Here is a 17,678-nt window from a genome sequence, read left to right on the forward strand (position 1 = left end):
GAAGGTTTTTTTTTCACTTGTACTATTTTCTTTCACCATTTTATCAATGTTCTAAAAGATATTGTTCATCACTACCGATTTTTAGACGTTTGATAACTAGTATTATTATATTAATCGATCTTCAGATCACCTAATTGGGTTTATATCATTAAATGGGTCAAAATTTTCGATCTAAATTAATATATAATATTTTTTATAAAAAAAATTAAAGATTCTTTGGCATTAATATAATTTCTCAGAAAAAAAATTGTTTGACATTTTATCGATGGAGTAATTTTGAATTTGAATTGTGTTTGGATCACGGGAATTGGACGGGATTTGGAATTGGAAATACCGTTTTAGTGTTTGGCAACTTGGGATTTCAAAACAGGATTGATATTTGGTGGAATTTCATAGGATTTCAATTAGTTAAGTGAAATCTTGACAAAATTGGTCGGATTTCACGGGATTTGAGTTTATAAAGCAATAAAATTATTTTTAATAATAAATTCACATGCTTTACTTATAAATTTTAATTTTTATTTTATTTTTTTATAAAATATCATTTATCCAAAATTTATACTATCAAATTCCAAAATATATTTTAATTTTTTGCCAAACATAAAACGGAATTTCAATTCCATGAATTTTAAAATCCAAATCCAAATCCAATTCAAAATTTCATTTTTTAGACATCCAAACACACTGTTAAAAAAAATCAATGAACAAATATAAAAATGATAAAAAAAATTAAAATATTTAGGTTAAAAAAAACCAATGTTCTAAAAAACACTATGCGATATATCGGCGAAAAAAAAAAACAATTTAACACCTAGCTGCCTAGACAAAACCTAACAATTTTTTTTAAAACCTAAAGAATATATATGTTGAAATATTTATGAGTTTTACTATAAAATATAATTTTTATTTTATATGTTATGTTTTCAGTTTTTTTAGGAAAATTTTATAAAATTTTAATAAATATTCTTCATTCCTTCGTTATTTGTTTTTCTCGTGATTTTTTTCTTTTAATTTTATTTTGATAAAAAAGAATAATAACCTGGACCACGCCCAAACCAGGAGTTTGACGGGAAACTCAAGGGTGGCCTAGCAACAAACCAGTCGGCCTAGGCCTCAGCGGCGGCTCTTGGAAAACAACCATCTCAACTCCACTAAACATCTAACCTCCTCCTACAAGTTGAGGATGCAGAATCTTTAGATTTTGATTCTTGTGTTTCGGAGTTTCATCATCGGAAAAAAAATTAAATAAAGCTACGGATGTTGCAATAATAAGTAAACGAAAATCTCTCGAGTCTCTTGTATTGAAAAAAAAAGACTTTTCGGTAATTGGATTCATCATCATGTACACCACAAACCCTAAATAAAATACAGCTGTAATCAATTCAATCATCATCGGCTGAGACATTTGATGAAGCGCTGGCTTTCTTGGGGAGCAAAAGGTTGTGGATGTTGGGCATAACCCCGCCATTCGCGATCGTCACATCTCCCAGGAGTTTGCTCAGTTCTTCGTCGTTTCGGACTGCCAGTTGGATGTGCCGGGGCACGATTCTGCTCTTCTTGTTGTCTCTCGCCGCGTTTCCGGCCAATTCCAACACCTGCATCAAACCCAAGATTAATATTCCAACACATGGATCATCCGGGACATTCGGAACAGATTTCGAGAAATTTTGGGAGTGTTTATACAAATCGGGATCCGAGCGAAAGACAAGTGTTTAATGATTAAATAAAATACCTCAGCGGCAAGGTATTCGAGGACGGCAGCAAGGTAGACAGGAGCTCCGGCGCCGACGCGCTCGGCATACTTGCCGGCCTTGAGAAAACGGGCGATTCGACCCACCGGGAACTGGAGCCCCGCTTTGCTGCTTCGAGACTGAGATTTCTTCGCTGACCCGGATCCGAGTGTCTTCCCACGACCCGCCATTTCAATCAAATCTAACTTGACAAAACTTGCAGGAAATCCAAAGAGGTGCGAGAGAAGAGCAAATGATGACTTATATAGTGATGGGGATTTGATAATGGACCAATGAGAGTGAAGTACACGGATCGACGATTCTGACCGTTGGATTTATGACTTAATTGACGGACAGATCTCATGCTTAAGGTGTTTCGAGATATATACGTTACGTAAATAATTTGCCCCGTGTATTTTGGTTGAATTTTCTTTTTCGTAAATATAATTAATGGGTCAATTATTTAAAAATCCCTCAGACATATGTTTCATTATTGATCAGTTCCCACAAAAATATTTTTAAGATTTAGTATCTGACAAATATGAAATCTTAGATTCAACTCCCTGACCTAATAAAGCTACGTAATCGTCCTTTTTTTTGGATATATGTGGGAAACACGTTTTCAAATAATTAATGCAATCTCATCCCACAACCTCATCCTTCTCCTTCGCCATCACTGTTCCGGAAGAAAATCCCTAGGGCAAAAAATCGTCTCATTTTGTGATCTTTTTCAAAAATCGCTTGGCTCGCTAACAGGTAATTTTTTATCCAACATAATCTTCACGATTTAGCTTATTGTTCTCTCCTGCTTATTTTTTCTTGTGTTTTCCAAAAAAAAAAAACACAATCCTCTTCGAAAGTAGAATTTCCGTTTGTGTTTAATTTTTGTGGATTATCGCCTCATCTCTTGTGTATATGCTTTCTTTCTTCTTCTTTTTGTAAGAAGTGTATATGCTCTGTGCTTTATAGCTTAAAAATCTCACATTTTTCTTTTTTTTTTTTGTTTTTACTCTAACCAGTATCCTTTCTATTTTACACTTTGAAGTTCCATCCTACGTAGCTTGAAATCTTATATTATTTGTTCAATTTTTCAGAGTCACATCATTTATGGAGTCCGGATCTGGAAGCATGAATTTATCATTTCTTGGTAGTTGTCGATACCTCCAGGGTCTTTATCTAATTTCAATTCCTAATGGTGTTACGTTAATGGAGGTATTCCATAGTTTAGGACAAAAATGCAGTGACATTAATCCTCAATTAACTACATTGCAATTCATAGCTCCCCATGAAAAGATTTATGTCACTCTGAATGACGACGATGATGTTCGAAACATGATAAATCTTCATATGTGTTTGAAACTGAGCATAATTCATTTGAAGGCATCAAGAAAAATCGACCAAAGTCGGGGCAATAGAAATGTCATTGGGTAAGATTCTTTTTTATTTGTCATTTTTATTGAGAATGAGTCTATTTTCATACATATATATGTTGTGCATGCAGAAGCTTATAATTCATTGCGTTGTTGATTGGGCATCATGCTTAAGTATCGATTATTAGTTATTTATTTGAATTTTGGTTAAATGAATATCTATGTTTGTTAGACTGATTATATATTAAAATGATAAAGGGTTGAAATCGAAGATGATATAAATTCAACCGGTGAAAGCCCGCTCGAAATTGGTGTTGGAAAACTGGCGTTCAGATCAATCACGATTGATACCCGGTGCAGCGGAAGTTTAAAAATTTTATTATGGAACAATTCCATAGTGTGGGTATCAACCGTTTAACGATTAAATTATTTGTGTGTGTAAAATTAAATAACTATTATTAAATTTTACCTTCAATCTCGAATCGAGATTATTGGACTCCAACAGATTTCTCTGCTCTTGTTGTCTCTCCCTGGAACCGATGAACTCCTTCAATCAGGTCCACGAATGGAGGTTTAATCCCTCTGATAGATTGCACTAGAAAATCTATCAGAAGTTTTCTGCGAAGAGAATAACGAATTTGATTCGCTTATTCCAGACTGCAATTCAAAATCACAGACCGGAATTTCTCTGACAGAGAGAGGGAGGGGTCGGCCGAAATATTCTTGAGAGGAGGCTAGGGTTTCGAAATTTTGCTCTCAAAATTATGACCAGTTGTATGTAATTTCTGTACTGCAATAACTTATTTATAATGCAGGCCACTAACACCTTAGGGCCCATTAGTCATAAGTTGAGGCCCGACAAGCAAAGCCCGCATGTTCAGAAATTAATATAAAATTCATCGTGACTCCAATTGATAAACCGATTTTACCAATGTGCACAGAAACCATTTCTGCACATTTTAAAGTCAAGATAAATTTTCCTGAATCCGAATTCAGTGGTTTCCAAAAATGTACATCCCCATGTCATTTTAGGAAATCCTACTCCCTTACTCTTATTTAAGAAGTTCAACTTCTTTATTCATTAAATTTAACTCTTTAAATTTAACTATCTCAACGGGGATTAAAACTCCATTACACTGTGTGACCCTCAATGGTTCAGGGATACAGCTAGCCGTGGGCTCACAACTCCTTGTGACTCGGAACAACGATTTCCGACTTGCCCAGCGAATCATGGTAAAGCGCCTAGCAACATCGCCCCATGATTCCCTAGGTATCACTGATAGTGCCTACAAGAACCAGTAGATTTTGGTTAGCGTACAGTACGGTCCCTTCATCCATATATCCCGATCGAATCAACAACCATTGGTATATCGAGAGTCGCTCAAGATTCGATAACTATGCAATACATCTTGAAGATCAAATTAGTGACATCGCATGTGCTACTAAGAAACCATTTCTTAAATCACATCAAGTACTCTGGCCAGAGATTCGTCACACTAATATCTCCTCAGATCGCATAGGATATTCACACTCGCAAGTATGTGGTGAATCCTTGACAACAATGCATCGACTCCTATATGTGTTGTAACTGTACCCAATCCCGACACCTGATGACCCCCATAGAGTCGGTAAACGAGTCAAAGCACAGTACTAGCATATAGAGTCTCCATGATGTTTCAAGTAGTAAGGACTAATGGTGTACAACCAAAACCGCGGACTTTATCCACTCGATAAGTGATAACCACTTGGAAAGTCTGGATAGGGTAGTTCGATTATTCATCCTATGAATATCCATTTGCATGCTTCGAACATCTCCATGTTCCCTACCAATGAAACGTGGTACTCCGCATCGCAAATGCTAGTCTCAAACTCGAGCGATCCTTATCCTTATTATCGGACGGCTCAATCAACTAGGAACAGTTTAGAATATACAGTGACTATAAGATGTATTTCATGATAGACATCCCCATGTTCTACCACATCTTACATACACTATAGCATATTCAAGGTCTTTATCAAAACAACAATAGTATATCACAATATAACAATATGAAGAAAGATAAAGTCATTGCCATTAATAAAAGTGTAAATTATATTAAACAAAAGATCGTTTGTACAAAAAGTCATCAAAGCCCATAGCCACAAGTTGGCTCACTGGGCACCCACTCTTTCAATCTCCCACTTGCCCTATAGCCAACTAGTCATACTACGTAGACCCATTGCTTCGCGATGTTTGTCAAACAATGGTCCTGGCAAGGGCTTAGTAAGCGGATCAACGATATTGTCTGCAGAGGCCACTCGTTCGACAGTGATGTCTCCTCTTTCCACAATCTCCCGGATGATGTGGTATTTCCTCAGTACGTGTTTGGATCTTTGATGAGACCTTGGTTCCTTTGCTTGAGCAACGGCACCCGTGTTGTCACAGTACACCGGGACTGGACGAACAAATTCAGGAATGACGCCCAACTCTTGGACGAACTTCCTCATCCAAACGGCCTCTTTAGCAGCAGCTGATGCTGCAATGTATTCAGCCTCAGTGGTGGAATCCGCTGTGGTGTCCTGCTTGGAACTCTTCCAAGAGACAGCACCGCCATTGAGCATGAACACAAATCCAGAGGTTGACTTCGAGTCATCCACGTCACTTTGGAAGCTAGAGTCGGTATAGCCTTCCAATTTCAGATCTCGTCCTCCATATACCATGAACATATTCTTAGTCCTTCGTAAGTACTTAAGAATGTCCTTCACGGCTTTCCAATGCATTTGACCAGGATTAGCCTGATATCTGCTCGTGACACTCAGAGCAAATGCTACATCCGGTCTGGTAGATATCATCCCATACATGATACTACCTATAGCTGACGCATATGGTACATGTGTCATATTCTCTATCTCTGCATCAGTCTTGGGACACATAGACTTGGATAAAGAAACTCCATGACACATGGGTAGATGTCCTCTCTTGGACCCATCCATTGAAAACCGTTTCAATATGGTGTCGATGTAGGTTGATTGAGTGAGTCCTATCATTCTCTTAGATCTATCTCTATAGATCTGTATCCCAAGAATGTAGGATGCCTCACCCAAATCCTTCATCGAGAATCTACCTGATAACCATATCTTTGTTGACTGCAACATCCCTACATCATTCCCAATGAGTAGGATGTCATCAACATAAAGTACTAAGAATGTCACAGCATCCTTAACTACTTTCTTGTACACGCACGGTTCCTCCGGGTTCTTGATGAAACCAAAATATTTTATTGTTTCATCAAATTTCTGGTTCCAACTTCTTGATGCTTGTTTTAGACCATAAATTGATCTCTGAAGCTTGCATACCTTATGCTCGCTTCCCATGGATGTGAACCCCTCAGGCTGCCTCATATAGATTTCTTCCTTAATGTCTCCATTAAGAAAAGCAGTCTTCACATCCATTTGTCATATCTCATAGTCATACCATGCAGCTATGGCAATAAGGATTCTTATGGACTTGAACATTGCAACTGGTGAAAAGGTTTCATCATAGTCAACTCCTTGTCTTTGAGTGTAACCTTTCGCCACCAATCGCGCCTTGTAGGTCAATACCTTACCATCAGGCCCAAGCTTTCTCTTGTAGATCCATTTACACCCTATTGGAACAATTCCATCAGGAGGATCTACTAAAGACCAAACTTGGTTTGTATGCATTGAATCCAATTCAGACTGCATAGCTTCAAGCCATAAATTTGAATCCGCATCAGAAATTGCTTCCTTGAAGTTTCTTGGATCACATCCAATGTCGGGTTCATCTTGATCCCCTTCAAGAAGAAGACCATATCGAACAGGAGGTCTAGAAGTCCTCTCGGATCTTCTAGGTTCAGCCGTGTCCAGTAATGGTTCCTGAGGCGTAGGATCGTTATTTTGTATTTCGGGTTGTTCTCGAACTTCTTCGAGTTCCATCATCTCGCCTTTCTTATCCAATAAGAACTCCTTCTCCAAGAAGGTGGCATTCCTAGAAACAAACACCTTTGTTTCAGCAGGATAATAGAAATAATATCCGATTGAATTCTTCGGATACCCTACAAAATAACATAAGCTGGATCGACTATCCAACTTATCTCCCACTGTCCGCTTCACGTAAGCAGGACATCCCCAAATCCTCAAGTACGAATACTTAGGAGCTTTGCCATTCCATAACTCGTATGGTGTTTTGTCCACTGCTTTAGTGTGGACGTTGTTCAACAACAATACCGCCGTTTCAAGCGCATAGCCCCAAAACGAAGGTGGAAGCTCAGTGAAGCTCATCATGGATCGAACCATGTCCAACAAAGTTCGATTACGACGCTCCGATACACCATTCAGCTGTGGTGTCATAGGAGGAGTCCACTGAGAGAGAATCCCATTCTCTTTCAGATAGTCCAAAAACTCGGTACTCAAGTATTCTCCACCTCGATCCGATCGAAGTGCTTTAATATTTTTACCTAGCTTGTTTTCTACTTCAGCCTTGAATTCTTTGAACTTTTCAAATGCTTCAGACTTATATTTCATTAAATATAAATACCCATACCTTGAATAATCATCAGTAAAGGTAATGAAGTAGGTGTGGCCATGTTGAGTCCCAACTCTAAATGGACCACAAACATCTGTATGGATCAAATCCAACAGATTTTGACTACGCTCAGGTTTCCCCTTAAAAGGAGATTTAGTCATTTTCCCTTTTAGGCAGGATTCACAAGTAGGTAGAGAGTAAATATCAGACATATCAAACATGCCTTCTCCCACTAGCTTGTTCATCCTCCTTGAGGAAATATGACCTAGTCTAGCGTGCCAAAGGTTTGTCGGGTTTTGACTATCGATTTTCCTTTTGTTTGTTGTCGCCGGTTTATCAATATAATTTATTGGAACGTCTTTTAGTTTTAAGTTGTATAGATCGTTTTCAAGTTGTCCATTTCCAATCAAACATTCATTCTTGTAAATATTGCAAATCCCATTCACAAAATTGCAAGAATAACCATCTCTATCTAGCATAGAAACAGAAATAATGTTTTTAATTAAATCCGGAACAAATAAAACATCTCTTAATAATAACTTAAAACCATTCTGCAAAGTTAAACAAACATCTCCAATGGCCGTAGCTTCAACTCTGGAACCATTCCCGAGCCTCAGCTGGGTCTCACCCATTCTAAGCCTGCGACTTCTTGTCATCACCTGCAAATCATTGCAAATGTGAGATCCACATCCGGTATCCAATACCCAAGAAGTAGTATTAAGTGAAATGTTTATTTCAATATAGAACATACCCTTTGCAGTTCCCAACTGCTCTAGATATTCCTTGCAATTGCGCTTCCAATGACCCGGCTTCTTGCAGTAATGGCAAACATCCTTGGATTTTTCCATTTTTGAAGCCTTTGTCTTGTGCTTCTTCTCGGGCTCGACTTTCTTGGGTGGGGCAGAACGTTTCTTGCCCTTCATACTTGGCCCCTTCTTAGCAGAAGATGAGGAGCCCACCAAGAAAGCTGGTTTATCCTTCTTTAGTGTGGATTCATATGTCACAAGCATATTGACCATCTCTTCAAGGGTGGCCTCTATCTTGTTCATATTAAAATTTACCACAAATCCGTCAAACGAAGAAGGAAGAGACAGAAGCAGTAAATCCACGTTGAGTTCATGCTCCAACACCAAATCAAGGGTCGCTAACTTCTGTATGAGCCAAATCACTCGTACCCCATGATCACGGACCGAAGTCCCTTCACGCATGCGACACGTCATTAGCTCCTTAACAGTGGCGAACCTTTCAGCCCTCGATTGAGCCCCAAAAAGTTCCTTGAGTTGAGCGTGAATGTCAGCAGCATTCACGGTGTCCTTAAATCGCCTCTGGAGTTCATCAGACATCGAGGCTTGCATATAGCATTTGGTCTTGATGTCATGGTCCCACCATGCATCAAGTTTGGCCAATTCCTCCGGACTTACGTCAGCTGGTGCTTCCTTCGGAGGTGATTTCTCTAACACGTAGAGCATCTTCTCCGAAGTCAAGACAATCTTCAACTTCCGGAACCATTCCGTATAGTTTGCGCCAGTTAACTTGTTTTGTTCGAGGATCGAGAATAAAGGATTACGCGAATTCATCGTATGAAATACTGAAAAGAAAAACAGACATATATCAATGATTGTTTAAGCAATTTACTAAGACATAAAATAGGCGAATTTAATTTTATGAATCTCACTCCCACTATTTTAACGATTTCACTACCCTCTAGTGAAAACGGGAAACTTTTTCCTTAGTGAGAACATGGAGTCCAATTGACAAACTTATGGTCCCGAATAATATCAGCCAACCATAATTCTCAAAAGGTAGAGCCCAATTGCTTCCAAAGCAACCCCCATGTGTTTACCTCATGTCCAATAAGGGCCCAATAATATGACGCCGTTTAAAGTGACATGTCAAGATGACCCATCAATATTAAGTTGTGGTGGACGGTCGCCATGTGGATCCTCCAATAATATGAGCCGATCCCATGGGAGTTCCACCCAACTTACAACATTTGTCGATCCAATGTACAGCTTTCCGACGAACGAGCCCCCCAATAATATGAGCCGGACCGTATCCGCGGGTAGCATCTCATACATTGACCGTTGATGGAAGGTAGGAATATTTAAACAAATTTAAATTTTCTTTATTTATCTTGATATCAATTTTAAATCATATTTAAAATGAGGGATTTTTAATTATAAAAATTTGTCTCATCAATTTCAAATTATTGCATGCTTGCCGGATTCACGCAATTATGTCTAAAACATGCATACAATCATAATATCATATATTATATAGGATGATCGATTCCATTTCTAATTGACCCGTGGTTGCCAATCACGAGTCTTAGTCCAATCCTAGGTAATATGCAGTATGCAATGCAATCCTATTACATGTGCTTCCAATTTACATTTCTTCTGTCTTTATTGTCTGCTGGGCCCACCATCTTCAAATCTTGATCTCCCACTAAATCTAATGTATTTACAATAAATAACAATGACAAGTAGGGGATACATTTTTTTAGGGGTGGGAACGGGCCATAAACCAAGCCCACTTTTATTACATATGACATTCATACTGGGCCATAAACCAGGCCCATTAATAAAACCAACAACAATAAAAACAAATGTAAATTCCTAACATACACCTACAAAATTGGTCATGGCAATCGATCATCCTTATCCAATAACATTTAATTCAAAATTAATTTATTGGATAACATGCAGTGGCAATTCAAATTTAAACAGGATAAAATCATATTTTATATATAAAATCTAATTTTACATATAAAATCATATTTTATCTCTGTTGAATCCGATATTTTGGTGATAACAAACAACAACTCATTGTATAGGAATGTGCTGCCAACCATTGTATTTCAGGAATCTACTACAACTTCTACCGGAAGCTTGTCAACCGCCTTTGCTCTCGACCGGCTGAAGTCACAAGCCTATCGACTGGCTATCAAAACCAGCAGAGGATAAATCTATCTACCGGAAGCTTGTCAACCGCCTTTATCTCTCGATCGGTTGAAGTCACAAGCTTATCGACTGGTTATTCAAACCAGCAGAGGACAAATATCTCTACCGGTAGAATGCCAACTGCCTATCTAGATATCTCGAGACAAGTACCTGTGACAAGATGTTCTTTGCAGGATCCTTTATTAAAAGCAGAACCGGCGTTTCAGAAGATTTGTTGACTCCTGCAAATCAAGACAACAGGTTGTACCAAAATGGCAAAAACACAGAATGACTGCAGATAAAGCATTCGACCGTTTATTCCAGTTTTGGACCCTGGAAGTTGTCTGCAGTGTACGATCCTCATGCAGAATCATCAATGCATTTATGAGCATTAAATGTGCATTCAATGCAGCATCAGAACGTTCAAAATAAAGACGTTGATGATTGACCTATATAAAGGGAAGATTGCTCAAAAAGAGAACAACAACAAGAACAACAACAAGTGATATGAGACAACGAAGAGAGACAAGCAACTCAGAAAAATTTCAATCACTTGACTAATATCAGAAGTCCTCATCTGATATACTTGAGCACACTTACAAGATCATTCATCTGCTGCTCAAATAAACCCTCGCCTACAGTTCACATATCTGATCGTCAAGGATCATCCTAGGGTTTTCAAGCCTTTCGACCGCTCTGCAGTCTGAGAAGCTCAACTCAACTATACTCAGTGTTGAAGAGACTTGAAGCTGCTCTGAAAGCTTCCACCAGTCTGATAAGAACTGAGAATCTTATCTGTGTAAATCTAGGAGTTTCGGATTAGGCATTGGATAAGTCCTAAGTCTGAAGTGGGTGTATTACAAGACGTTGTAATAACCAAAGTCTTCTAGTGAATTCCTTCCTAAGTGGAAGAAGGGGAGACGTAGAAGGATTAAGCCTTCGAACTCCCATAAAATCGTGCTTTAGCATTTACTGCCATTTATCTTACATCCTGCTCATACATTGCATTATAAACTTTGCATCACTAAAACCTCTGAACTATTTCCGCACTATTTAAGTTGTTCAAAACGTTTTAGAAGTTGAGAAAACTGATTAAGTGAACTAAACCTCACTTGATCATTTTAAAGAAGAAGAAGAAAAGTTTCAGAGTGTATTCACCCCCCCTCTACCCTCTGAACCGATCCCAACAAGTGGTATCAGAGCGGGTTCCTTTCTCAACTGCTGATCTGAAGTTTTCAAATCATGACTTCTTTCAACAGAATTCCTATGTTTTCTAAAGAAGAGTATGATGATTGGAAAATTCGCATGCAGGCACATCTTGCAGCACAGGATGATGACATGCTATATGTCATAACAGACGGTCCTATCAAAATTATGAAGGTCAACCCAGCTCTAGCCGATGGTGCAGGACAAATGATTGAGAAACCAAGAGCTGAGTGGACCACTGAGGACAAAAAGAAGGCCAATCTTGACAATGTGGCCCGGGACATCCTATACAAAACACTGGACAAGAATATGTTCAGCAAAATCAAGTCATGTTCCACAGCAAAGGAAATTTGGGAGAAGCTCACTCAGCTGTGTGAAGGGAATGACCAGACAAAGGAAAACAAGCTCACTCTGGCCATTCAAAAATATGACAACGCCAAAATGAAGCCAGGGGAAACCATGGCTGAATTTGATGAACGGTTCAGTAGTATCATCTGTGATCTTATTGCTTTAGGTAAAACTTATACTAACCGTGAAATTGCTGTGAAGGTTATGAGAGCTCTGCCCAAAGAATGGGAGATCAAGACAGTGGCCATGAGAGAGTCAAAAGACTTGAGCAAGGTTGAACTGCATGATCTCTTTGCAGATCTCAAAGCCTATGAGTTCGAGCTCAACATGAGAACAGAAGATGAACCATCTACTTCTCAACCAACCAAGGCCTTAACCTCAACCGTGATATGTCCACCGGTCGAGGAAGCTCCAAAGAGATCAGCTGAGCAAATCAGCAATGAAGCCATGACACTCTTTGTCAAGAAATTTGGTAAATTTATGCGTAAAAACAATTCTAAATTTAAAAATTATCATAAATCGGACCATACAAACGATGGTCCTACTTGTTTTAACTGTGGAAAGCCAGGCCACTTCATTGCAGACTGCACCAAGCCTAAGAACAATGATCAGAAGCAATTCTCCGAAAGAAGAAGGGGTAAGGAGGATAAAAGGACGTTTAGAAAAGGAAGAGACCAAAGGGTTCTAGTAGCAGACGAAAGCAAAAGCAAGTGGGCTGAGTCTGACTCTGACAACTCCAATACCGGAAGCTCTTCAGATGACAGCGATGATGAAAAAGTGGAATGCCTTATGGCCGACATCGAAGAAGAAGCTGAGGAGGTATTTGACTTTGGCTCACCTGAATTTACTCACAGTGATTTAGTTACTGCTTTACACGAAATGGCTAATGAATACAAAGCATTATCCAAGGAGTTCGAGGAAGTAAAGGCAGAAAGAGCTGACCTAAAAGATAAGTCAAGCAAATCAAGCTGCATGCAGCAAAAAGAGCTTGATGGTCTTAAGGTCAAGCTAAGTCTGCTGGCTACTGAGAACGACACCTTGAAAAGAGTATTCCAAGCTACCTTGATTGAGAATAAAAAACTACTTGAAACCATTAAGGCTTGGAATAAATCTTCGGTAACCATTGACAAGATTCAAGAAATCCAAAGACCGGTACATGATAAAACCGGTCTAGGGTTTGGAACAAATGAACAGTCTATGGAATCCTGTATTCAGTCAAGCCTGGACAAAGGCAATCTTAACAAAATAAGATTTGTCAGGTCCAGCACGATATATGAACACGATAAGTGCAGCTTTGACAAAAATCAGAAAGTATCGAACGAACGAAGCTCTAAGCATAGAGGGCTGGGATATGTGGATCCCCAGACCTCTAATCAAAGAGGAACTTGGATCAAACCAAAACCTAATGAAAGAAGAAAGGGAAACCAATCTAATTTCAAAAGGCCATGGAATGAGTCTAACTACTCTAAGAAAAGATGGTCAAAGGAGAAGCCTTACCAGTACTTTAATTGCAGGCCAGTTCAAAAGAGGTACAGGCTAACTGATGAAAAAAAAAAGGCAAGCAGCACACAGCAACCTCACAAGCACACACATTTACTGCCTATCGACCGCACAGATTTCTGGACACACACACGGGCAAACCTGTAAGGGTGTTCCAGGTGTGGGTCCCGAAAGGGCTAATCCGACCTGGACCCTACTAGATATGGGTACCAAAAGTTCTTCACTCTTTGCAGGTACTAAAAGTCCAAACGGGCGAGAAAACCACTTCTATCAAGGACACTACCTGGTATTTAGATAGCGGTTGCTCACGACACATGACAGGGAATCCAGAACTTCTAACAGAAGTGGTGTTGTGCAAAGGACCAAAGATCAGCTTTGGAGACAACTCCAAAGGTAAAACCGTGGGTAAGGGTAAGATCATCCATGGTAACATCATTATTAAAGATGTGTTACTTGTTGACAAACTATGCTATAATTTGATAAGTATTAGTCAACTATGTGACAATGATCATTCGGTCGAGTTTCACAAACACACTTGCCTCATAAAAAATGACAAAGGTGAGACTCTTATGACCGGTGTACGAGACCTAAACACCTACAAGGTAAACTGGTCTTGCTCACATATTTCTTCACCTACTTGTCTTACTGCTCATCATGATAAACATTGGTTGTGGCATAAGCGGTTAAATCATCTAAATTTTAAGTCCATTTTTAACTTGAGGAAGCATGATTTGGTTTCTGGTCTGCCCGAAGGAGATTTTATAAAAGACAAAGTTTGTCCTGCTTGTCAACTAGGAAAGCAGGTGAGAGCAACTTTTAAAAATAAAGGGTGTATGTCTTCTTCCAAATGTTTAGACTTACTTCACATGGACCTATTTGGTCCTATACCAGTAAGAAGCATAGGGGGAATGAGATATGCTCTTGTTGTTATAGATGACTTTTTTCGATTTACTTGGGTCATCTTTCTCTCTTCAAAAGATCAAACTGCACTTCACCTGATTAAGCTTTTTAAACGCTTGCAAAATGAACAATCTACTGTGATAGATAGAATCAGGAGTGATAGAGGGACTGAATTTTTAAACACCACTCTTATGACTTATCTAGATGATCAGGGAATCAAGCATGAGTTGTCAGCTGCTAGATCCCCACAGCAAAATGGGGTGGCTGAAAGAAGGAACCGTACTTTAAAAGAAGCAGCCAGAACTATGATTGCTGATTCAAATGTTTCTCAAAGACTTTGGGCAGAAGCAGTTAACACAGCTTGCTATACTCAAAACAGATCTATGATTAATAAACGATTTAACAAAACTCCATATGAGATCTGGAATGGCACAAAACCTGATATTTCTTATTTCAAAATTTTTGGGTGCAAATGCTTTATCCACAACAATGGCAAAAACCATTTGACAGCCTTCGATGCCAAAGCAGACAAAGGAACTTTTATTGGTTACTCAGCCGTTAGCAGAGCTTATCGAGTGTTCAATCAAAGATCACTAACGGTCGAGGAAACCATTCATGTTGTTTTTGATGAATCTACTCTATGTACAGAACAAACTCAAGGGAGCATAAATGATCTGAGTCACAGACTGGAAAACACAAATCTACAGGAAGAGAGTGACAGTGATCTATATCCTCCAAAGAAGGATGATCCAGTTCCCTCTACCGGGTGTGATCAAACAAGGCCAGAAGTGGATCCACCGGTTGATAACAGTCCTCCAGCCAATGATGATCCAGTAAACGAGGACGTTCATCAACCAATTGATGACAACCCTTTAGGGAATTATTTTAGGTGGAACAAAGATCATCCACCTGGGTAGAGCCCAAGAAAATAGATGAAGCTCTATCAGATGCCAGCTGGATTGAAGCTATGCAAGAAGAGTTGAATCAATTCACCCGCAACAATGTTTGGCATCTAGTTCCTCGACCGAAAAATCAAAATGTGATTGGAACTAGATGGGTGTTTCGTAACAAGCTCGATGAACATGGCACTGTTGTGCGTAACAAAGCTCGACTTGTTGCTCAAGGATTCAGACAAGAAGAAGGCATAGACTTTGAGGAATCTTTCGCGCCAGTTGCAAGACTAGAAGCAATCCGCATCTTTCTTGCTTATGCAGCCTTCAAGAATTTTAAAGTTTATCAAATGGATGTGAAGTCTGCATTCCTCAATGGTCTACTTCAAGAAGAGGTGTACGTTGAACAACCACCAGGTTTTGTCAATCCTACTCATCCTCAATATATCTATAAACTTGACAAAGCTCTCTATGGATTAAAACAAGCACCGCGTGCTTGGTATGACACTTTGCTAAAATTTTTACTGGAACATGATTTCCAAATTGGAACGGTCGATAAGACCCTGTTTAAATTTGTAAAAGGTGATCATGTGTTACTAGTACAAATTTATGTTGATGACATTATATTTGGGTCAACTAACCCCAAGTTGTGCTCAAAGTTCTCTAAACTGATGAAGGAGAAGTTTGAAATGAGCATGATGGGCGAGCTAAACTTCTTTCTTGGACTTCAAGTAAAGCAACTTGAAACTGGAATATTCATCAATCAGTCCAAGTATGCCAAGGAATTGGTAAAGAAGTTTGGAATGGAACAATGCTCAACTGTATCTACCCCCATGAGTACATCAATTAAGCTTGATAAAGATGAAGGGGAATTCCGGTCGAGGTAACCATGTATCGAGGCCTTATTGGTTCACTGCTCTATTTGACTGCCAGTCGACCGGATATCATGTATTCAGTTTGTTTATGTGCTAGATTTCAAGCCGCACCTAAGCAATCTCATTTCATTGCTACCAAACGAATACTTAAATATATTAAAGGAACTACTAATGTGGGTCTTTGGTATCCCAAAGATTCAAATCTTAATCTTATTGGCTACTCAGATGCAGATTATGCAGGTTGTAGAATTGATCGCAAAAGTACAAGTGGCACATGTCAATTCCTTGGAGATAGACTAATTTCGTGGTCAAGTAAGAAGCAGACATCAATTGCTACCTCGACCGCCGAAGCAGAATACCTTGCTGCTGGCAGCTGTTGTGCTCAAATACTCTGGATTCAACAGCAGCTTAATGATTATGGGATTCGGTCGAGTGAAGCTCCAATCTACTGTGACAATACAAGTGCCATAGCCATCACTCACAATCCAGTGATGCACTCTCGGACAAAACACATTGATGTCAAGCATCACTTTATCCGAGATCATGTCTTAAAGAAGGAAATCAGGCTGGAATACATCTCTACCGATCAGCAAGCAGCAGACATATTCACCAAGCCTCTACCGGACGCTAAGTTTTCATATTTTCGAAATATTCTTGGCTTAGTAGATTTAAGTTAGTATGCATGTGTTTAGGGGGAATGATTGTCAATATGACATTAATAGATTAGCTGTTACGTTGCCATTAATATTGGCATATCATCCGCCTTTAACTAGTCTCTGACAGGCTTCGTACTAGCAGCTTGGTGCTTTGAACCAAATGACATTAATTGGGCGCCGTGATTATGCTCTTCAAAACTTTTTGAATTTCAAAAATACTTTTCATGACATCACCCTATGGCCCATAGGTTCCTATATATACTTCTTTACACTCGTATATCAATCTTTCACCTTTGCTAAAAACTTTCATATTGTATTAAACGCTCCATCGAATTACTCTCAAGCTTTGGCTTACTCTTTGCTCGAGTTCTTATCTACAGATATCATGTCGATCCAGAAGACTTGCCTCGCCATCAACTTTGATTCCGTTGTTAAGGCAAACAACGCAGGAATAACTGAGGTCTTCACCATGCTTGAAGCCTCTGGACTGAAGAAATTTCTGGAATGCAGCGCCATCTGCGATTTGCCTGTTTTGAAGGAGTTCTTCGCAACCGCTCAAATCGAGCATGGGACTATCAAATGCTTGATCAAGACAGAGGTCTACTCCTTCAATCAGAAGTTCTTCGCCAGCACATTTGATCTGCCCTCCAGGGGTTTGACAAAATGCACGGATCTTCCAGATGGTAACTGCTCTTATTGGTTGAAGGAGTTCTCAACTACTGATGCTCCGATCAAA

General features: G+C 39.2%; 1 protein-coding gene across 1 annotated transcript; it reads right to left on the reverse strand.

Moving 5' to 3' along the window:
- Positions 1-1,273: 1,273 nt before the first annotated feature.
- LOC140881588 (histone H2A.6-like) lies at positions 1,274-1,952 on the reverse strand. Its single transcript, XM_073287010.1, has 2 exons — positions 1,733-1,952; positions 1,274-1,595 (listed from the first exon to the last, which is right to left on the reverse strand). The coding sequence occupies exons 1-2, from the start codon at positions 1,919-1,921 to the stop codon at positions 1,383-1,385; spliced, it is 402 nt and encodes a 133-aa protein (XP_073143111.1). The 5' UTR covers positions 1,922-1,952; the 3' UTR covers positions 1,274-1,382.
- Positions 1,953-17,678: the final 15,726 nt, after the last annotated feature.

Source organism: Henckelia pumila, chromosome 2, assembly GCF_033568475.1.
Source record: "Henckelia pumila isolate YLH828 chromosome 2, ASM3356847v2, whole genome shotgun sequence".
NCBI lineage: Eukaryota > Viridiplantae > Streptophyta > Magnoliopsida > Lamiales > Gesneriaceae > Henckelia > Henckelia pumila.